Here is a 22,733-nt window from a genome sequence, read left to right as displayed (position 1 = left end):
TATATAAAATCATTCATACAATTCAGTTCAAGGTGGAGAAAACTTTGTACTTTGTGAAAACCTTCCAGTGATTCTTACCCGTGGTGTAACCCACTGATAAGTTGGGAGAAGGGGTGAGCTATGTGGCAGGTCATTGGTTACTCATTAAGCTAAAGCCCTGAAGCCAGTGAATTGTTTACTTCATTGCAAATTAGGGGAAACACAAGATTACTGCTAGAATAAATTCACTGTCACATGCCTTAGCAAAAATAAAAATAGAAAGCGTGGTAGCAGTAAGGTGACAAAAATTGGGACACTACGGGAATTTCTAACTGATTAGCTTGCAGTTTTTGAGATGGCTGAGAATTGCCATCATTGAGATCACCTTAAACAAACACTGTTAATGACTTGAAAAAGTCCCCATCCCAAAGTCAATTATAGGTATTCAACATTACAGATTTAACTGAATTGAAAATATGTTAGAACCAATTTTATTAAGGTAAGAGAAGAATGCTTTTTAAGTTACACTCTAAAACTATACATCAAGATAAAGATATTATATTGCTTTTAGTGTTTAATTTTATCACCACAGTAATACATATACATTTTTTGAAATATCTGGGTTTTTGGGTTATTCTGTTATATGTCCTGATTTTTTAGTTATTGAACATGAGTGTGTTCCAATAAGGGAAATAATTTTTTAGGTACATTTAATGACTCCCAATCTTACCCCCACACACGCACACATATGAACAGTTGTCACCTTTCTATCTTCATGACCCATCTTAGTCCATATACATTCATATTGTCCATAGATATAAACATAACATTGCCAACATTTTGTAGTCCACTGTAATTCCCTTTCTTAGTATTGTGTCATGAGATACTTTCCAATATTTCCACATAGTTATTGCGTCTTTTTAATGGCTACAAAATAGTCTATCAGATACTCATACCTAAGTTTAAATGGTTTGATCTTACTCCTCATAAATGTACTCCTCATCTGTGATTGGTAGTCATAATCGAAGGTGACAACATCATTCTTTGTTACTGGTTACTTCTATGTCAAATACACTCACGGGCAGAGCCAAAACTCCATTAATTAATTAGTCAGGAAGCACGATGAAATTTCCATTAATATGTCTTCATTTTTCTATTTCTAACATGAGGATGAAGTGAACTGCTCTGCAAGTTTGGTAAAGGCAGCTGCTTACATTTCTTTTTGTGCAGAAAATACTTAGTCATTCAAAATCGCAGCATCGAACCACAACCACCTCTAGGCTGTCAGTGTGCCCTCTAGAACAACAGCAGTGCTGCCCCTAATGTCAACCCGTCCATCAGGACGCAGTGAAATCTCCAGCTCTCCTCCTCGGTGGGAACACTGAAAGGCTAAAGAAAACATAAAACAAGTCACGAGTTAATACTGTTCATCTTCACCCTTTCTAATTCACAGAACATAGTGAAAGACCTCTCTCTCTCTTCTTATAAGCTCCAGAACCCTCCCAGCTCAGTGGAAAGAATAAATTCCTTCCTCTGTCCGTAGCACTGCTCAGCCTGCCCTGTTCTCCTGAGGACCGAGGGACCACAAACGCAATTTGAGCCACAAAACACACTGCTCCACATCTCCTCTTCCTCAGTTATTTCCTCTGTCACTTCCCGTAATGTCCCAGACACACCCCGCCCATAGCTTCCTCCCCGCTTCTGTCTGGGAGTAAGTGAGGACCTGTGATAAGATAGAGGCATGGACTAGAAGTTTAAAAAGAGAAAGAGGGGTGATCTTGGCCCTCCTGAGAGAGCCCCATCTTTCCAGGTCTGAAGAGGACAAAGGGAGCTTGTTTACCCATTGTGCTTATCAAGCAACCGAACAGCCTCCACCTTCCTGGAGTTCGGGGCATAAGGGAAAAACTAGGCTCACCAAAGAAAGACCAGCGAACCTGCTATCCCCAAATCAGAGTCACAGAAGCCTGACCCTCCCACTAGATAAGACCTCCCATCCTGGAGGGTCAAATTCCTACTTTGACTATTGGAACTGTGTAGCCTCCACTGGCTGCAATCTATTTCCTCTCCACCCTCCCAAAAGTCATTAGGGGACTTGGTTCAAAAGCAATTTGTTTGATTCAATCCCATGACTAGCAATGGCAATAAGGAACTTTGGCGATCATCCCATCTCAACTTGTGACATTCTAAATAACCTCAATGGGCCAAAGTTATACGGCCAGTTAATTTTATTCAACAAACATTTCTTGGGCACTTACTGTATTAGAAGTGTGTCTGTGTGTTGAGGGGGACAGGGATGGAAGATATTCCGAGTAGAGGATTCAGGGTGAAGCAATGTAAAACCTTTCATTTTCATATGGGTGATACATGACATTTTATTACATCTTCAAATCAATAGTACATGTGAGAAGGAATGCTAGCTTAAAGTTAGACAATTTTTTTAAAAAATGAAAAAAAAAAAAAACTATCCTACCATGCATGTCTTTCTTCCCCAGTTGCTGGGACCAGTAGCTGCTGAGAACAGCATGTGCAGATCCTTAAAAGAAGTGAAAAGTTATGATACAAAAACAGGGGTGACATTGTGGTAAATTTATAAGCAATTACAACCAACTATCTGGTTTGACTAAACCTTAAGTGACTTGATCATGATGTTGGCCAGGGCCACAGCAGAGTGTGGAATTATGAATGGACACAGAAAGGAAGACACAGAATTTATGGATACGTTCCTCCTAATAATGTATCTGCTATGTTTTACACTTTCTGCAGCCCGAATTAAACTGCAGGTCTTTTTTTCTAATGTTTTAATTTGAGTCTAGTTGACACACAATGTTACCTTAGTTTCAGGTGTACAACAGAGTGATTAAACTTCTCTGTATGTTATCCTGTGCTCACCGCAAGTAGAGCTACCATCCGTCACCATACAGTGCTATCACAGTATCATCGACTGTATTCCCTGTGCTGTGCCTCTTATTCTTGTGGCTTATTCATTCCATAACTGGAAGCCTGTACCTCCCACTCCCCTTCACCCTTTTCACCCATCCCCCCAACCCCCTTCCCTCTGGGAACCATCAGCTTGGTCTCTGTATTTATAGGTTTGATTCTGCTTTTTGTTTATTCGTTTTGCTTTTTAGATTCCACACATGAGTGAAATCATATGATATTTGTCTTTCTCAGTCTGACATGTTTCACTTAGCATAATACCTCTAGGTCCATCCATGTTGTTGCAAATCGCAAAAATCTCATTCTTTTTTATGGCTGCATAATATCTAGTGTGTGGGGGGGTATGTGTATATACACACATCACATCTTCTTTATCCATTCATCTATCAGTGGACATTTGGGTTGCTTCCATATCTTGGCTATGTAAATAATGCAATAAACATAGAGGTGCATATATCTTTTTGAATTAGTTAAGCTGCAGGTTTTAATTCTTGTCCTGTCTATCAGTTCATTGTCAGGCCACGGTAAGAAGATCAAGGGTTTCACCTAAATCTTTCTCTAATCTTTCAAGGGAAAATATCTCCTTCCTCCAAGGATGAACATGCAAGGAAAACTGGGAACGCTGACAAAAGGTTCAATTTTCCACCAAGACAACATTTTTAGGCTTTTAGTGCCAAAAGAACTTTCTTTTAGTGAGGCATTTTTTTTCACTTCTTTGTGCCCTAGTTTTAGATCAGTGAATAGATAATTAAAATGAAGAAACAAAATGTAAAGTAATAACTGACAGAAGAGTCTTTGGGGGAGAAAAGGATGGGTTTTCTTCAGGAAAACTTACTAAATATCATGGGAGGTCCACCTAGGATGACCAGTCATCCCAGTTCGCCCAAGACTGTCCTGGTTTTAGCATCAAAGGTCCTGTATGCTGAGGAATCCTTCAGTCTCAAGCAAGCTGAGATGGTTGATCATCCCTGTCCAAAGACCTTCCCACTTTAGAAAAGCATTATTACAGGGGAAACACTTGCTCTCTGTACCAGTTAAAATATTTGTGAAGCATGTGTAAATCCACTAGAAACTTCTTTTCTATGGGGGAGGGTCAAGCTGTACTGTTTGGATGTCATGGGGCATTTTCCTGAGTCTTTAAGAAAATGCTTTGCTGAGCTTTGAATTTCATGTGTTTTGTTTCTCAGAGAGTAACTAGGTCAAAGTCCTGAAACAATCCCAGTCTCTGTCTTCTGTTCAGAGCAGGAGCCTCAGAGGTTCTTCCCAGCCTCCTCCTGCCCTGACCACCATCCCATCCACCGGCCTCTTCTGTCAAGTATTCCCCCCTTTTTCTGCTCAGCCCACTCTTCTCTAAGAGGATGAAAGGAGGAAGCGTCACATTCTTGCCCATCTTTGATTTCATCCCTCTGCTTCTGGTTGGTAGATTTTTTTTTTTTAAGATTTTATTTATTTATTTGACAAGAGAGACACAGTGAGAGAGGGAACACAAGCAGGGGGAGTGGGAGAGGGAGAAGCAAGCTTCCTGCCGAGTAGGGAGCCAGATGCAGGGCTCGATGTGGGGCTCGATGCGGGGCTCGATCCCAGGACCCTGGGATCATAACCTGAGCTGAAGGCAGACGCTTAATGACTGAGCCACCCAGGCGCCCCTGGTTGGTAGATCTTGAATACCCACGTTCCCAAACCCATCCCACCCACCTTGGGGGCAGGTCTGGGAAAGCTATTCCTGTCTGTATTTCCCACCTACAACCCAGGAATTTATCCTTCAAAAAATAAATCTTATTTAGGTGTCAATGATCACACAGGCTGGTCATTGAAAAAAACAAAAGGCTTTGTGACTATAGTGGAAATTGGCCCCTGAATTTTGCAAATGGCAGATCTGGAAGCATTGGTTCAGGGAACCAGTTCTGTCATTATTATTAAAATAGCTAATAGTTATTGGGTACTTACCATGTGCCAGGCACTGTGCTAAGCATTTACCATGTATTGTTTTTACATAACCCTATGAAATATTACTCATACTTTATAGAGGAGGGAATATAAACTTTATTTTTTTAGTTTTTACTTAAATTCTAGTTAGTTAACAGATAGTGTAATATTGGTTTCAGGAGTAGAATTCAGTGATTCATCACTTACATGTAACACCCAGTGCTCATCACAAGGGGAATGGAAAGTTTAAAAAAAAGTTAAGTCATTTGCCCAAGGTCAACAGCTAGGCAGCTAGGATGCAAACCCAGGCTGTCGGACGTGAAGGTTTCACCCTGCTATATATACTGTCTCCTTAATTCTGTAGTTTTCACACAAGACTTCAGTGAAAGAATGGGGAGGGGAAGATAGGGAAACAAAACAGCTAAAAACCGAAACTTGGGCGCCTGGGTGGCTCAGTTGGTTGGGCGACTGCCTTCGGCTCGGGTCATGGTCCTGGAGTCCCGGGATCGAGTCCCGCATCGGGCTCCCTGCTCAGAGGGGAGTCTGCTTCTCCCTCTGGCCCTCTTCCCTCTCGTGCTCTCTATCTCTCATTCTCTCTCTCCAATAAATAAATAAAATCTTTAAAAAAAATAAAATAACAAGATAAAAAAATAAAAACCGAAACAACCTGAAAGGTCCTGTGAAGGGCACTTAAAGAGCTATTTGTTACTTTCCTCCACTGTTGAACCCTCCCCAGGACCCAAGTCAAAAAGTACCTGTTACAGGGTCTTCAGCCACACCAACCCAGGGTGCAAAATATCTGGAGTAAAAATCAAATGCTTGGGTCTGCCCTCCAGGCTCTCCTTTAAGGGTGAGAATGAGTCCTTTCACCTTCCCTGTGTTTTCCACTTGTGGCAGATCCTGTGTGTTCACCTTCAGGTTCTCCAGGAATGACCTGGTTCGTGAATGGGATGGATTAGAACAAACCCATCTCACAGACCACTACGCAGATTCTGTAAAGCAAGCAGGGGTGCAGCTTTTGCCCAAACCGCTCAGCAGGAGGGGAGGAGAGAGCAAGTAGAATATCTTCCTCCCTGGGAACAAAACTCTCTGACTGCATAAATCATGGTTTGACTGGACCTAAGCACGGCCAGACAAAGCCAGGGCTATAAATCTGGGTTCTCAGCCCTCCCCAAAGTGCTGCGGAAGCCAAAAATCTTGTTTACCTCTTGTAAGTATCACTGAGCCGGACAAGGAGTTTTCGGGTACCTGGAGAATAGCAGATGTCTTGGACTAGGGTATCACCTATGGCAGTCTGTGGAGACAGACCAAAAACTCCTCAGAAGTGCACCTTGGGTCAAATCATTGATCTTCTCTTTGGGGAACAGCCTCTCATGAGCATCTCCTGTGTGCCAGGCATACCCAATGTCCCCAATCCCAAGAGTTTTAGTTCAGTTTCAGGACTCAAGGTGTTGCCCAAGGAAGGCCAGTTTTTGGAGACCAGAGACCCTTAAGGGGGTTGAACTCACCCTCTAAGAGCCGAAGACAGGCATTGTTCACAAGTATTACTATGTCCTTCAAATGGGCATTTTCCTCACAAATAAGGAGCAAGACTTAGGCCCAGGGACAGACAGACAGACAGACAGACACACACACACACACACACACACACACACACACACACACACACACCCCTTGACCCAGGTCTGAGGGGCCCTGGAGTCAAAGCTCTGAATCACTACTGTCTACTGTCTGTAGAAATGGGGGCCTCGGGCCCACCTCTTAGCATTGTTGTGAGGATTAAATGAAATAATATATGTGGAGTCAGCAGTAACTAGAAGATTCTACATGGCAAGGACTCAGGGCCAGCAGTTTGAATGGAACTGGGGACTAAAACACATCTTAATGCTGCTTTACGTGGCAAGCACTGTTTTCACTTCGATTGTATGTTGCAGATCAGTAACATAGCAACATTTTCTAAAGATACCTGGATTCACCCTTTACCTGAGACTGCACGTAATCTTGCTCATATCCTAGAACTTGTTTGTCTGTTTGCTTGTTGACTTGGAGTGCCGAGGGGGATGCTGAGTGGGGGAAGCCCCTCCAAGTCACCCGTTGGCACCCCCACTGGCTGTAGGCAGAGCAAATGAGAATTACATGGTAGTTGTCTGGCTATCATTAGGTTGCTTCAGGTTCTCTAATTTTCTTTAGGTACTGAGATGCTTCGGGTCCCAAAGCCAAGACTCCCTCCGCTTTGGGTGGTGCCTCGGCTGTCTGCCCCGGCGACCACAGCTGAACAATGTCCCTCCCTCTGGAAATGGAAACTCTTGCAGCCAGAGCCCATCTGTTCTCCGGCCTTTCAGCTTCTCCGAGGGGTCATTCAGCCCTCCTCTGCATGAATTCTGATGTCAATTTGAAAGTCTAATTCTCAGCTGAGAATCTTATGACCAGTTTCTAGGAACACAAAACAACAATACTCAGGATACATAACCCTTTATCATCCCCACTTTACAAACGCTGACCCTGAAGCTTAGAGACACTGCGTTAAGTTCTTTCTACCATGAACAAGGTCTGTACTGTGATTATTGTCCATTTTCTTGTCAACTTGCGTAAAGCAGTTCATTTATGAATGTTGGCTTGTCTTCCAAAACCCAAGCCATAGGTGGGGCTGAGTGTAAAATCAGAATCTGTAATGCTTGCTTCTACTCTTTGAAAAACATAGATAATGCAAGACACTAAAGAGATTATAAATGCTGTAGTTGAACATTCACTGAGAAACACCCCAGTGGTACCCAGGATAGGCCATTTAGTGAGAATTGGTTTTCTCCCTGCAGCCCTTACCCTGATCCTGATGGGGCCTTTCCTACTCTACAGACTAAGAACTGGGTCATGCAGAGCTGCTGGGGGCGGGGGGGGGTCTGGAATCCCCATAGGATGATTGTAGTGCCTCCCTCACCCAGTGACAGTATTAGGTGAGATAATGCATGTGAAAAGCGTAGCACCTGGTACTGCCCAGGGGCAACTCTCAAAAATGTTCATTAGCATGATCGCTGTTATTCTTATGAAGGCCCACCCCTTCCTAGACCTCTTGCAGAAGCCAGGCTATGAATCCCGCCTTCTCTCTCAAGTTGCCAGAGCTTTCCTGTCCTCCTCCATCAAAGCACAGCCCCTCACCTCAGCCTCATTCTCCACCACAGAAATCCAGGCCGCCCTGCCCAACACCTTCAATTGCTTTCATGCTCGGCCCACCACACAGCAGTCTCTCTTCCCCCTTCCTTCAAGGAGGCTAATCTGGCAATGAAGAGCCCAGGACAACTGCTCAAGCTTCTCACCAGATAGATTCAACATTAAAACTCACACCTCAAATGCACCACGCACTTTTCATCCAAGCTTAGGCTGGAACGCTTATACTGATAGAAGGCCTATCTTTGGGGGTTGTATGGTACTGAATCCTTTTTTTTTTTAAGATTTTATTTATTTATTCATAAAGACAGAGAGAGAGAAAGACGCAGAGAGAGATGCGGGGCTCGATCCCAGGACCTCGGGATCACGATCTGAGCTGAAGGCAGATGCTTAACTGACTGAGCCACCCAGGCGCCCCAAATGGTACTGAACCTTTTTGTTCAAACAACAAATGACCAAATCACACGAGCTTAGGTTTAATTCTTTTCACCAACCTTTATCAAGTCCTCCACTTCATGGAAGTCCTAGATGGGGAAAAAGACAAGACCACAGTAAGGCACGCAAGCTGTCAGTTAATACGGTTCATGGCAATAGTTAGAAAGAGCTGACCTGCGGGTGGGCAGGATAAAGAGGTAGATCCAGGATAATACTGTTCTCTGCTCTTCTGGCCTTCAGTTCCCCACTCAGAGTGACAAAGGTTAGAGTGTTATTCACATTTTCTGGCAAAAAAAAAAGTCTTTGTCAATCAGAAAACTCTTTGAAAGGAAATCAAGAAATAGGAAAATAAACTTTGTTATATATTCACACATCTGTTTTGATCACTACTGCATTGTCTTAGATTCCCTGGCAGTGCACCTTTTCCTGAAAGGAGGGGTTCAGGTTTGGGTGACTGGGGTCCAGAGTAGAGATAGCCCCGACCAGCTTCTCACTTGAGAACCAAGAACATAACTGGTCGGACTTGACATCATACTGCAAGGCTTCAAAGGCCAGCTCCTTTATGCTGACTAACTGTGCCTTTGAGCAAATTATTTAGCCTCCTTAAGTCTCAATTTCCTCATCAGTAAAATGGGGTAATAATTAAACCTACCTCATAGGGATGAAATAGTGTTTTCTAATGCAGATTTTAAATATCCACCTACAGGGGCGCCTGGGTGGCTCAGTTGGTTAAGCGACTGCCTTCGGCTCAGGTCATGATCCCAGGGTCCTGGGATAGAGCCCCGCATCGGGCTCCCTGCTCGGCGGGAAGCCTGCTTCTCCCTCTCCCACTCCCCCTGCTTGTGTTCCCTCTCTCACTGTCTCTCTCTCTGTCAGTTAAATAAATAAATAAAATCTTTAAAAAAATAAATAAATATCCACCTACAATACTAGATTGTTGGAAATAATACCAGTCTAAAATATGCCAAGGGATGACAAATAGAATATACAAATTATGAACAACAGTCTACTAGAAATAAATCAAGCTTACCCTAAATAAACCAAGCTACACATAAATTTTTTATTTAAAAATTGGACCACAAATGCTCGTATACTAGCCCTTCATGTTACTGATACAACTTGGACCACTCATCTGACCTCAAAGTGGGTAACATTTTCAGTGAAAACAAAGATCTGTGCCCTAATTCTTCCCCCCCCCCTTAATATTTCTGTAAAACTTAACCATATCTGAAAGGTAAGGAAATTTGGCATTGTTGATTAACTTTCACTGAATATAAAATGTATACTCCAGAGCCCAAAGTTTAATTTTTCTCATTATAAATGGTGGGAGACATCATTATTTGCAAAGCATTTTTTCATATTTTATCTTATCAAATTTTAAGACCGCCCTGTGCGGCATCAATCTGAAGGCTATTATTCCAAATCTCTGCCCCACACCAAACAATGTGGGGTTTTCAAAAGGCACTCAATCCAACTTCAGTAAAATCTTTTTTCAAGGCTGAGTTCCTAAGCAATATTTCAGGGTATTTGCCTGCCTTCATTCTTGTCCCCTATCCACAGAAACCAAAATTATCTTGTTAAGACATACCATGGATTACATTATAGAGGGACCTCAATGTTATCTCCTGCCAGTCACCCCCGCCCCTGGCCCCTGGAAACTGCAGCCACTCCAGATACACAGACTACTCCTCAGGAGCTTTGCATTTGCTGCTGCCTCTGCCCAAATACTCCTCCCACTCGAATTCTTTGCACACATGGCTTGATATTCTTCAGCCTGAAGGTCCCCTTCTCTAGTGGATGCTGCAGTCCAGCATCTCAACCTTCCCCTCTGAAGGCCAGGACTAGCGAGGCAAGGAAATACAGAGGCATGCATTTAAGGAGGCACCTGCTCTCAGGCGCAGCCTGAAGGCCCTGCCCCAGCTGCCAGGGGTGTTGGTGACTGACTGCTCTCAGCTGAGTCCCACTCTGCGAATCGCCCTTGGGTGAGTAGAGCTACTCTACCCAAAGTCAGGCTGCTTTTCTGGGCGTTGGAGGCTGATCAATGGAGGGTATAAAGGCCTGCACCTTTGTTTCTATTTGGAACTATACTACTTGAAGGATTGTTGCAGTTTCAGATCTCCCTGTGGATTTGGCCTATGCCTTTCTTTGTTGCTACCACTTTGCAGTTCAACGTGTCCCTCTGTTCTATTCTGCTTTCTTTACTCCCTGCCAATATTGACTCCAAGAATACTGCCCACAATTCTCCCAGCATGCAATGTGCTTCCCAGGGGAACTTGCCCTGTAACACCTCCCCGTACCCTCCCCATCTAAGTAACTCCCCAGAGAACCTCCTTTTCCGATGCCGCTCTCCCCACTTACACTCTTACACTCTGTCATATCATCCTGTATATTTCCTTGCTTACCTTTCTGTTTGTTGTCTACACCTATTCATGGCTGCTTCCATCTCCACTTTTAGGGCATTTCTAGGCATCTCTCCTCTGCCTCATTGCCACAGAGCCCTAATCTTTATTATACTAGATGTAGCGAAGATGAAAACTGGTAGGACTGAGGTGAAGCATCCTCTCTTCACAAGGGAAATGTATATAGCCGTGGCTCATGAATCTTTAAACTTCAAAGTAAAGAAGCTCTTGTGAGGGGCATTTGGCTGGCTTAGTCCATAGAGCATGTGACTCTTGATCCTGGGGTCGTGAGTTCAAGCCCCATGTTGAGCGTAGAGTTTACTTAAAAAAAAAAAAAAAGCAGCAGCAGCAGCAGCTCTTGTGAAATGAATCTCAGTGTGGGTGGGGACATATTTGGAGCAAAATGTGACTTATGGTTCCCCGATACCACATCATGTGAGACCCCTATTGTGTCTTGCAAGCTCCCCTCCTGTGTTGGTCAGAGACCAGAGAGCTCCTGTTCAGAATAAAATGGCATTCTAGGGAGCAACGACCAGAGCTTCCCAACAGGCCTGGCACATAATCAGAAAGGCCAAAGTTTCGGGGGGCTGTATTTGTTTCAGCGTCATGAATGACATGAGTAGACTCTGTAAAGTCTTGATAGCAGGGACTTTGATTCATCACAAAGAGTGAGAATTTTAAAAAATACTTGCTATTTGCTCAGTGACAGGTTCATAAAAGAAAATCACATTACTTATTTTGTCAAACAGCACAGCCGCGGAAGCCAGGGTAGCGTGGCCGCAGAGGGGAACCTCACTCGCTGGCGTAAACCACCTTAATCCAAAGCAGGAACCTTCAGAGGCGGAAAAGCCAAAGAGAGACGAGATCATTCCCATGCAAGTGGGTCACAAACTTTTCATTTTCTTATTCTTTTCTCAATACTTCCCTAGCATGATTAACAGCTGAAATGCATTGTGAAGGAGGAGTGAAGTCTAGGCCAGCATCCTAGGGCTCCCTGGTGCCAGATCTGAAGCTGAAACATTCAAATTACCCAACACCTGCTCTCCCCAGACAAACTGAAAACCAAATCAGAATCTCCCCCACCTTCTCTCCTGTCCACATGCAAATCTCTCTGAAATATCATTCCCCCACTGGAAAATTAGTTTCTGGTACCGTCCAAGAATGGCTTAAAAAAAAAAAAAAGCATATTTACTTTGTGTAAAGTTGTCAGTGGGGTGCAGTTTTCGGATAAAAGCAGTTTCAGAGAGGTTCATTTCTCTTGCAATTTTTTGATGCATGTCTTCATCCAATTTCTAAATTAGAAACAAAAGTTCACTGAGACTCCAGAAACACAAATCAGACTTCCTTGGACAGCAACTGCCATTAGTTAATAACACAGCTTATTAATATTAAAAGTTACACTCCTCAAAGGAAATAATTGACAAGGAAGTCAAGACACTTTTACAAAGATTGCTTCTCAGAAATCTATGCTCCTAGCTCTCCATGAAGAGCTGTAGATGCACAAAGCTAGAACAGACTCTGAAAAACCTACCGGCCAGCCCTATCTTTTATCAGATTATTATCTAGTCTACCTGAGAGCATATGTTCTCTTCTAAACAATCTCCACAAAGGGAAACTCCACAATCTCCCTTTTTTGTGGAATAGAAAGATCTTCAGCATCCACTCTAGGTAGGCTGGCCCATTCTGCTCCCATCTATATATGGTTCACTCCCTTTTATGAGTCAAGCCTCAGGCTAGAGGTCACCTCCTCCAGGAAGCCTTCCAGACTGCTCTGTCTAAAGGCTTTGTCTCCTCCCAGTGCTTAGACCACCTGAATTTACCCACTGTGTCCCTTCACTGTCTGTCCCCCAACATCTGAGTTTATGAGGGCATACAATGTACTATCTTGCTTTTTTCTGACTTACACCTTGTATTCATCCCAGAATGGTAGGAGCTCAATAAACATTTGCTGTGAGAATACATTATTCACTACATCTTCATTTTTACTTGTTTTGTATGTGTAAGCTCTATGCCCAACATGGGGCTTGAACTCACTACCTTGAGATCTAGAGTAACATGCTCTACCGACTGAGCCAGCCAGGCACCCCACTTCACCTTCATCTTTAAAACTCTCAATATAGGGGCGCCTGGGTGGCTCAGTTGGTTAAGCGACTGCCTTCGGCTCAGGTCATGATCCCGGAGTCCCAGGATCGAGTCCCGCATCGGGCTCCCGGCTCGGCGGGGAGCCTGCTTCTCCCTCTGACCTTCTCTCCTCTCATGCTGTTTCTCTCTCTCTCTCTCTCTCTCTCAAATAAATAAATAAAATCTTTTAAATAAATAAATAAATAAATAAAACTCTCAATATAGATATTTTTATCCACTTGCATATAAAGAAATCAATCACAGAGAGGTTGTGTAATATCCTAAGGTCACAATATGCCAAATAAATGGTAGAGTGGTTAAGAATGTGGGCTTTGTAAATGGTAACAACCAGTGAATCTAGAGGAAAGGTATAGGATGTTCATTGTACCATTCTCGAAATTTTTCTGTAGTTCTTAATTTCTCAAAATAAATGGTTAAGAAAATAATGTGAATTTGTATCCTGGGTCAGGTCCTAGTAGCAGTGCAAGAGTGGGCAAGTCATTTAATTTCATGGAGCTCCAGTTTCCACACCTTTAAAATGAGGACAATAGTACTTAGGTGAAAGAGTTCCTGTGGAGACACACAAATACATATATATACATGCACACACGTTCCTCTTAACTCAAGGAAAAAAATGGGTCAGAAATATGAGTTTTCCTTCAGAGAATGAAAATCAAATTTTTAATCAACAAATACTCGCTAGTTATATTTTGAATTCTAAAGAAGTCTCAAGACAAATGCATTTTTGCTTTGGCCAAATTTACTATTCTTGAGCCCCCGAAACCCAGAAATAAGATTTATGACTTTATACTAATAAATTCATAATTCACTTAACTGACTTATGCAAGTTAAACACCCATTATCTTTCAGTTGATTCAAATTCTTTTGAAACACTTTCCACATACTCATATAAGGCACAAAATGCTGGTTATTGTGACAAATCAGTCATGACTTTTAAACTACCAGCTCATATAAAAATCCTAGCGGACTTACTAAGCTTTTCTTAAAAGGGCACTGTCTTCAAAATCTATAGATGTTGTGGAGTCCTAGAGAGAGAGAAATGACTTAAGCAATTGATATTTATTGTCTGAAAGCCCAAACATAACACAATGATTTTGTGTTCTACTTAGCATTTTTCTTTCAAAAAGATTAAATCCAATAATGCATATAATGTGCTCATCACAGTGCCTAACACAAAGCAAGTACTTGGTAAATGTTAGCTTTTATTTCGAGTGGCTCAAAACCCCTGCGTTAAGCAGCCACACCACTCTGCCTCCCCATAACAAAGACAAACTCTTATTACCCCTTTAGCACACCGCAGACAGGAAAACCAATGTCCATCAGGTAAGATGGATTCCTGCAGCGTTTCTAAAGGAAAGCAGCAGTCGGCTACCAAGTGCTGTGCTGGGTAGTACACCACTACGGAGGGAACACCTTAGAAATGCAGGGTCTCAGTCCCCACCCCAGACCTTCTGATTTAGAATTTCCTTTTTTTTACTAGATTTCTAGCTGATCCATGTGCACATTAAAAGTTTAGAAGCCCTGGTGGTTACGATACAACCCTGTGTTCAAGGGGCTTAGCATCTTGCAGGGAATCAGAAAGTACCCACAAGCAACACCAGAGAGTACGTAGTTGAGACACATAGATTTGACAGTAAATACTCTAGGACTTTAAAGATGAAACTGTGAGGTGGACTTAGAAAAAGAGCATATTTGGCTGAGTTGGACAGGAAAATGTGGGCAGAGAGCTTTGTGTTGAGGTTGCTTCTTAGGCAAGTCACTTGACCTCGCTTCTGTTCTCCTTCTGTTAGATCTTTGACACGCTAGGATTCTGTGAGCTGAGGTACGGAGAACCAGGATGGTAGGAATGAAGTGGCATGAACATCTGTCCCACCTGTGGGCCCGGGGAGTGAGTCATCCCCCCTGAGCAGAGGGGCTGGGATCTGCTGGGCATCCCAGCCAACAGGGCAACAATGTTAAGAAGCACTTCTCTCGGCTCACTGAATGTTCTGTGTGGAAACTGGCCCACGTGCCTGGGCATACAACACCTGAGAGGAGCTGGGAACCAATTAAGTCCCTCCTGCAGAGTGTGCCATCACAGGCCTCGGTGGTGATTGAAGGGGTAATAAATAAAAGTCTGTGTTGGTCTCTCTGGATTTGCCGCCATGGCTGCAGGAACCTGCAGTGCTTGCTAGTCCTTCCTCTGCTCTGGCCAAACTCCCTAACCTCGTCCTTCCTTGCCTTGTCTATTGCTTCTCTCCACCTTTAGGACGAGAGTCTCAAAAAGCATTAAAGCATCCCCCATTGTAGCCAAGTTCACCATCCACTGTTAATGGATTTCTTTGCAACTGGGCTTTTTTGCACATCGGCTAGAATACACATTTCACTGGCCATCGGCTCTTCCATCCTCTCTACCTTGGTGTATTGTACCAATTGCAATTTGAATTTCTATAGCTAATCTCTGTCCCAGGACACTTAAAACGCATTTGCTATTTGCCTGAGGGACCAGAGACGCCGTAGAAAGTTTGATAGTAGCCGTCCTCAATATGCATCACAGGCAGCCAAATTCCTACACTAGAACCAAAAGCCAAGATAATTGTAAATCATTGGAAGACTAAAGTTGCTTCAACTTTGGGAGCTTGAGAAACAAAAGAGACTGCATTCGGGCAAAAAACTGAATTTTTGTTTCAGTCATTTTTTTCATTTTATACTAAAGTTGTTTATTTTCAAATGCAGCGTATAACAGTTACACACCAACAACTGTGAATTCTCTTGCTTTAATATCCATTTCCCTTTGGCAATCTCATGAGTCAAATTTCCGACAGCAAAGACAGAGCCATGTTTGTTTTTCTCTGAGTTCCAGTGTGCTGCATCGGGACCCTGAGGTTTCATCACCATATGGCCCACAAACATTAATGATCAGAAAATCAGAGCAAAGTTTTAAAATACTCCCACCTTGTGGCAGCTTGGGAATATGACAGCCTACACATGACCAGCCTGCTATCAGTTCTTGTTCATTTATCCCTCTGCTATAAATAGATCCCAGCAAAGGAAAAGCACTTGGATATGGAAAGATCTAAATCATCCAGGAAGAAATGGAAAATTCCTTCTGAAGCACTTGGATTTCCTATTTTGAAGTTAGGTCCATACAACGCAGCACTCAAATTGCAGGCCGTCTTCAGTGGTTCCTGATGATTCTTACGGGTGCCTGGTCTCTCTAGCTCCATCAAAGAACTCAAAACTCGTACTCACTTTGCACACCCCACCACCCCAACTCACCAATGACGATAAAAGATCAGTAGTTGTTAGTCAGCTAGAACTCTTAGAAAGAGATCTTGCCATGATTTAATTAATAGATTTACTTTCACTCAACACATAGCTATTTAGTGCCTCTCATGTGCTAAGCCGTGTGTCATGGAATAAGGGTAGGTTAAGATTTCGTAGAATATGCAGTCTAGTGAGGAAGACAGGTACTGAATGAATTACACCAAGAGCAACGCATGCTACCAACTGGAAAGTAAGGGATGCCATGGGAGAACATAAAAGGGGAGGACATCTAGTCTGGTAGTAAGTACAATGGGTTAAAAGCATGGGATCTGCAGTCACACAGACCTGTGGTGGAATCCTGAAGTCAACCACTTAACCTTCCTCTGCCTGTCTTCTCATCTGTAAAATGGGGATGATAATAATAATAAGACCTAAACTTAGGGGTGCCTGAATCGCTCAGTCAGTTGAGCGTCTGACTCTCAATCTCAGGGTTGTGAGTTCAAGCCCAGCATGGAGATTAGTTTAAAAAAAAAAAAAAGACCTTCTCTTAGAGTCTATGTAAGGATTAAATGAGATAACATATAAAAAGCACTTTAGCACAGTATCTGGCTGAACTGCCTGAAGTCATTGCTCCCATAGCCATAGCTGAGAGTTATGTTCTAGAAGCCAGTGAAATAAATTCCCACAGCAGCATCTCCCCCTCCCTTGCACTGCTCTTTTTCCTCAAATACTGGGCAAGAGAAAAACTTCAATGCCCTGGAAAAATCTTCTCTGCACTCTTCATTATGCCTTTTCTGGGCATAAAAATGAGATATAACTTTGGAGCCCCCTAGAGCCCCCAGGAGCCTCTGACCCAGTGTAGGCACACAGAGCCAGGGATCCTCTAAGGAAGGGCACCAAGTTTGGAAATAGCCACTGCATCATAAGCTTTCCCAAATGAGTTAAAGCACAAACTGAACACAGTATTGCTATGTACTCGGTTTTCCTTAAATACATAACATACCAAGCTGCAAAGAGGCTTTTTTTTTTTTTAAGGCTTTTGTTACTCTCTAAATTTAACCAGGAAAACTGGAACAGCAAATAGTTTAACAACTAAAACTAGGCATTCCTCTAAAAGTGCAAAGCCAACCCTCCTTGCTGTCTCTGGAAATGATTGGGTTAGTGTTTCAAAGAATAAAAATGCATAGATGTGATTATTATATTTGATCCTGGCATAGCGTCCAGCTCATGGTACCTACCCAGTAAATGTCAGCTGAATTGGAACAAATGTATACACTAGGCACACAGCAATGTTGTTTTTATGGATAATTTTAACAGGAAAACCTAAGAATAAACTGGTGTTTAGAAAAGATCCTCTGAGGGGTGCCCCAGAGGCTCAGTTGGTTAAGCCTCCAACCCTTGGTTTCGGCTCAGGTCATCATCTCAGGGTCTTGAGATCAAGCCCCGCATCAGGCTCCGCTCTTGACACTGAGTCAGCTTGAAGATTCTCTCTCCCTCTGCCCCTTGCCGTGCTCATGCTCTTTAAATAAATAAATAAATAAATAAAATCTTTAGAAAAGGTCCTCTGACACAGTGGTTTTCAACTGGGGGCAATTTTCAGTCCTCGTGACAGTGGGGAGAAGGGAAGACTGCTGCCATCTAGTGGGCAGAGACCAAGGATTCCGCCAACATTGCCCATGACAGGCGCACACAACAATTACCCGGTCCAGAATCTCAACACCGCCACTGTTGCGAAACCCCACCCTAAACACACACCTACATATACATAAACACAGACACACAACAGCAAGAACAAGAACAGCAAAACAAAACAACTTGAGGCTTCGTTAGAATATGAAGAATAAAGATGGGCTCCCTACCCCTGTTATTTTCCCTGATTAAAGCTGGTTGACAGAAAAGTAAACAAGATATCACCCTTTAGCACTACCCCAGCCCTCTGACCTATTCAAGTAGTTGGTCATGAGTTCCTGTAGTCTTTATATAACCTTCAAAGTAACATATCTATTTCCTTTTTAAAAATATTGTTTCTAGGGGCACCTAGTGGCTCAGTTGGTTGAGCATCCAACTCTTGGTATCCACTCAGGTCATGATCTCACAGTCGTGGGATGAAGCCCCATGTCGGGCTCTGCGCTCAGTGCAGAGTCTGCATCAGATTCTCTCTCCCTCTCCTGCTCTCTCTCTCTCAAATAAATTAATTAAATATTTTTTTAAAAATATCATTTCTAGGGGCACTTGGGTGGCTCAGTCAGTTAAGCATCCAACTCTTGATTTTGGCTCAGGTCACGATCTCAGGATTGTGAGATCGAGCCCTGCATTGGACTCTGTGCTGGGCATGGAGCCTGCTTAAGATTCTCTCTCTCTCACTCTGCCCCTCCCCTAAAAAATATTTTTTTAAATATTGTTTCTATACATTTTCCATGCCTCTACATGATCTTTACTGTCAAATAGATTTTCAGGCACTTGAGGACACCATCAATTTTTTAAGGTTTTAAATATTTTTTTTCAAATATCTGTTCCATGTTCCATTTAGTCCTTAATCTCTTTTTATTTTCAGCTAATGTACAGTGTTATGTTACTCATGTGAAAATTTAAAAATGGACTTGTCTAGAAAAGAGAACAGAACAAACTTTATATATTCTAGAAGCTCTTGGAATGTTACTACCCAGAATTTTTTACTTTCCTTTCTTTCCAGAAGTCTTTTATCAAAAAAGAAGGAGGAGTGGGGTGGCTGGGTGATAGGCATTGGGGAGGGTATGTGCTACGGTGAGCGCTGTGAATTGTGCAAGACTGTTGAATCACAGATCTGTACTTCTGAAACAAATAATGCAATATATGTTAAGAAAAAAGAAAAAGAAGAAGATAGCAGGAGGGGAAGAATGAAGGGGAGGAAGTCGGACGGGGAGACGAACCATGAGAGACGATGGACTCTGAAAAACAAACTGAGGGTTCTAGAGGGGAGGGGGGTGGGGGGATGGGTTAGCCTGGTGATGGGTATTAAAGAGGGCACGTTCTGCGTGGAGCACTGGGTGTTATGCACAAACAATGAATCATGGAACACTACATCAAGAACTAATGATGTAATGTATGGTGATTAACATAACAATAAAAAATCTGCTCTGAAAAAAAAAGGAGGAGGAGGTCTTTTTTTCAAGTATTCAAACAGCTCAAAGTGCAATTGCCTTGTCTTTAGCCTGTCAACGAATTTCTTTTTTTTTTTTAAGACTTTATTTATTTGACAGAGAGAGACACAGCGAGAAAGGGAACACAAGCAGGGGGAGAGGCAGAGGGAGAAGCAAACTTCGCGCCGAGCAGGGAGCCGGATGTGGGGCTTGATTCCAGGACCCTGGGATCATGACCTGAGCTGAAGGCAGACGCTTAACGACTGAGCCACCCAGGCGCCCCCACCAAGTTTTTTTTGTTTTTTTTTTTTGTGATTAGTCTCATCTCGTCAAATTTTTAAATAATTTTAAACAAAACAAAAAAGAATATTCCTCTGAAGCCCTTCACTTAAAATCTGAAGTAGTTTCTCCTCTGTAAAATCTAACACTGTTGTGTTCTCTGAGTCCCTGTTGTAGCTGGTACCATTAGATCTTTTAGCCTCTGTGGTAACTATTGAATAATGATCAGGTTTCCATGTCTGTTTCTCTCACTAGACTTTGAGCACCTCAGGGTCAGGCAAACTTACTAATCTATGTACTTCCTATCCCCCCAGAAGCTGGCTTGTGGTAGATGTCGATAAATATTTGTAGAATACGGTAATGATAGGCTAAACACATACTGAACTGTGGGCAGCATTATAAGGTTTAGCACTTATTTGTCTCTGATATTTTCCTGAGTTTACTTGTGTTCTTTCTAGGTGTTTCAGGCGTCCACTGTGCCCAGCCATGGGTAAAAGAATCCAAGGGCATAAACCACATTTTATACTTCCACTAGAATTTTTATTGATTATGAATTGGGGAAAGTGCCAAATTAGCCTCCAGGAGAACAGGATTCTCACATCCACAGAATTGAAAACTAGCGAATTATTCTTTAGATCATCTTATTCAGTTGTCCCTGACAGGCCACCAAATTAGCCCGGTACCACAGATCCAAAGCCCGGAAGTGAATTGGGAGACTCTCTAGAAAGTATCCCTGAATCATGGACTTCCTTATTTTCTTTTTCCTTCTTCCATTCTTACTGAAGCAGATCTCTTTGAACTATGCTAAGTTCTTTGCTTAAATTTTTGCATCCTGGGGCGCCTGGGTGGCTCAGTCATTAAGCGTCTGCCTTCAGCTCAGGTCATGATCCCAGCGTCCTGGGATCGAGCCCCGCATCGGGCTCCCTGCTCAGCGGGGAGCCTGCTTCTCCCTCTCCCGCTCCCCCTGCTTGTGGTCCTTCTCTTGCTGTGTCTCTCTCTGTCAAATAAATAAATAAAAAATCTTAAAAAAAAAAAACTTTTGCATCCTAGTTTTTCCAAATATATAAACAACATATAAAATATATTTGAAGAGAGAGAGAGAAAGGCTCTGGTGTGCAGTGAGTATACTGAAAGTAAAAGGCTTTAAGTTGAAGAATAATACTAATTCTTGTCATCTGGTGAAAACTGAATATGAAAATCACTTGAAACTATTTTCAGAACTCTGCAAGAATACTACATGGAGACATGCAACAAATATACTAAGACTCTTGACAAGCAATTTCAGTCATTTCCACAATTCCTTGACATGAAGTTGTTTGCCAGCTTGTTTCTAAAGCAAGTTCACGATTCAGAATCTGCTTGTTAATCATTCTCTCACTAATCCTTCCAAGCTCTTGTGTTACTTGATAAAGCCTATTAACTTTATTACTTTCCGCATTTTATGGTTGGAAAATGCCAGCTGCAAGGTTGCGTAATGAATGTATTCTTAAGGTGAGACGAGGACTCTTCATCACCATTTTGCTGCTCTGCTTGAGGGAGAAAATAAGTGTACCAAGGACTCAACCAACAGTATTCACCCATCTCAGTAAAACCCCAGCCATTCATCGTCTTGAGAGCACACTAGACTCACTTGGGGAACTTTAAAAAATAGTGCTGCCTGGCTCTCACCCCCAGAGAGTCTGGCATAGGAATTTTAAAGCTCCTTGGGTGATTTTCATGTGCAGCTTGACATTCACTGCACTTGAAGTCCCCAACACCCATCTTACCCAAATTAGTAAAACTTACTTAAAATCACCAATTGCTTACTGTATTTCTGAAATAATTCTCAGATAATCTACTCTTGAACTAACTGCTCTGAGTGGAAGGGCTCCTTGGCTTGTTTCCTAATAGCCAGGTACCAACACAAATGAATATTTAACTATTCTGTTAATACTTATCCTGATCAAAAGCTGGGTTTTTTTTTTTCCCTTTCCTTTCTTTTTTCTTTCTTTTTTTTTTTTAAGTAGGCTCCATGCCCAGCATGGAGCCCTACCGGGGCTTGAACTCATGACCCTGAGATCAAGACCTGAGCTGAAAAAAAAAAAAAGACGTGAGCTGAGATCAAGAGTCAGACACTTAAACTGAGCCACCCAGATGCCCCTCAAAAGCTATTTTTAAAAATGAGGATTTCAGGAAACAGTTCTCCCTGTATTAGAGCTTAATTCCTTCCTTCTACTTAATAACTTAATTCCTTGCAAAATGTTTTTTGGTTGTCCTGAAAAGAATTTCTAATTGTCTGAAATAGGTAAGGTTAAAGATATCCAGCTAAAATCTTTTATGTTAAATATAATATCAACAATGTCCAGTCACATAAAACTCATCTAATTTCATTTGCCTTCATATTTGGTGCTCACTAAATGAAAACCTGATGGCTAACAAAGAGTTCTCTGTATTTTTTTTAATTGGTTTTAGTTCTTCCTTACACAAATCTTTCTTTTTCCAGACTTAAAGCATCTGGGTGCAAGCATTCTCCTCATATAGTTTGGTCAAAATCAACTCGCAGACATGAACATTGCTGATATCATTTGACAAAGAACATGAACCAAAGACAAACAGGTGGAACTAATTTTTTTTTCTGTAGGAAATATTTGGTTCTACAGGAATCTAGAATTTCAGATACTGCTCTTCAAAACCAAGTACTTACATTTTCTAGGAGGCAAACAGCGGCAGGATTTCCATGAAATGCTTTTGCTGTAAATGCATCTACTACAAAAACAGGGAGCTTCATTTTTCTTGCTCTCAAAATTGCTGGTACCTGCTCTACTTCTACTTGTTGAAAAAATCAGGAAGTTAATGTTTTACTTGGTGTACAGAAGCAACCAATGACCCAGGTCAAGCAATGACTCCAATACACCTACATTTAAAGATAGGTGATCCCCTAATATTTAAGTCTCTAAATTGAATTTGTTTTAAAATACTGGATGAGGGGCGCCTGGGTGGATCAGTCCTTAAGCGTCTGCCTTCGGCTCAGGTCATGGTCCCAGGGTCCTGGGATCGAGCCCCTCATCGGGCTCCCTGCTCGTGGGAAGCGTGCTTCCCCCTCTCCCACTCCCCCTGCTTGTGTTCCCTC

At 42.4% G+C, this 22,733-nt stretch overlaps 1 protein-coding gene across 2 annotated transcripts; it reads right to left on the bottom strand.

The window, feature by feature from the left end:
- Positions 1 to 454: 454 nt before the first annotated feature.
- On the bottom strand, positions 455 to 22,422 carry PBLD (phenazine biosynthesis like protein domain containing). 2 transcript variants are annotated; one of them, XM_025850272.2, is made up of 9 exons: positions 22,308 to 22,422; positions 12,031 to 12,130; positions 11,572 to 11,670; positions 8,614 to 8,723; positions 8,499 to 8,528; positions 6,048 to 6,136; positions 5,598 to 5,776; positions 2,450 to 2,512; positions 455 to 1,368 (listed from the first exon to the last, which is right to left on the bottom strand). In XM_025850272.2, the coding sequence occupies exons 1-9, from the start codon at positions 22,389 to 22,391 to the stop codon at positions 1,256 to 1,258; spliced, it is 867 nt and encodes a 288-aa protein (XP_025706057.1). In that variant the 5' UTR covers positions 22,392 to 22,422; the 3' UTR covers positions 455 to 1,255. The 2 variants fall into 2 exon arrangements, with proteins under 2 accessions (XP_025706057.1, XP_073734786.1); XM_073878685.1 differs by lacking the exon at positions 11,572 to 11,670.
- Between the last annotated feature and the right edge of the window lie 311 nt (positions 22,423 to 22,733).

The sequence above is a fragment of the Callorhinus ursinus genome, unplaced genomic scaffold (assembly GCF_003265705.2).
Source record: "Callorhinus ursinus isolate GAN/ISIS: 27379988/994484 unplaced genomic scaffold, GSC_fseal_2.0 scaffold31, whole genome shotgun sequence".
NCBI classification, from domain to species: domain Eukaryota; kingdom Metazoa; phylum Chordata; class Mammalia; order Carnivora; family Otariidae; genus Callorhinus; species Callorhinus ursinus.
This window is presented reverse-complemented; position numbering and strand designations above follow the sequence as displayed.

Excerpts from the sequence above, each read along its gene's own strand:
- PBLD (XM_025850272.2), bottom strand. The coding sequence starts at position 22,391 with ATGAAGCTCCCTGTTTTTGTAGTAGATGCATTTACAGCAAAAGCATTT. Across the intron at positions 8,724-11,571 it reads TGTGCTGTTTGACAAAATAA|AAAATGTGAATAACACTCTA; the intron begins GTAATGTGATTT and ends TTTTTTTGCCAG. Across the intron at positions 8,529-8,613 it reads TTTATCCTGCCCACCCGCAG|GACTTCCATGAAGTGGAGGA; the intron begins GTCAGCTCTTTC and ends TTCCCCATCTAG.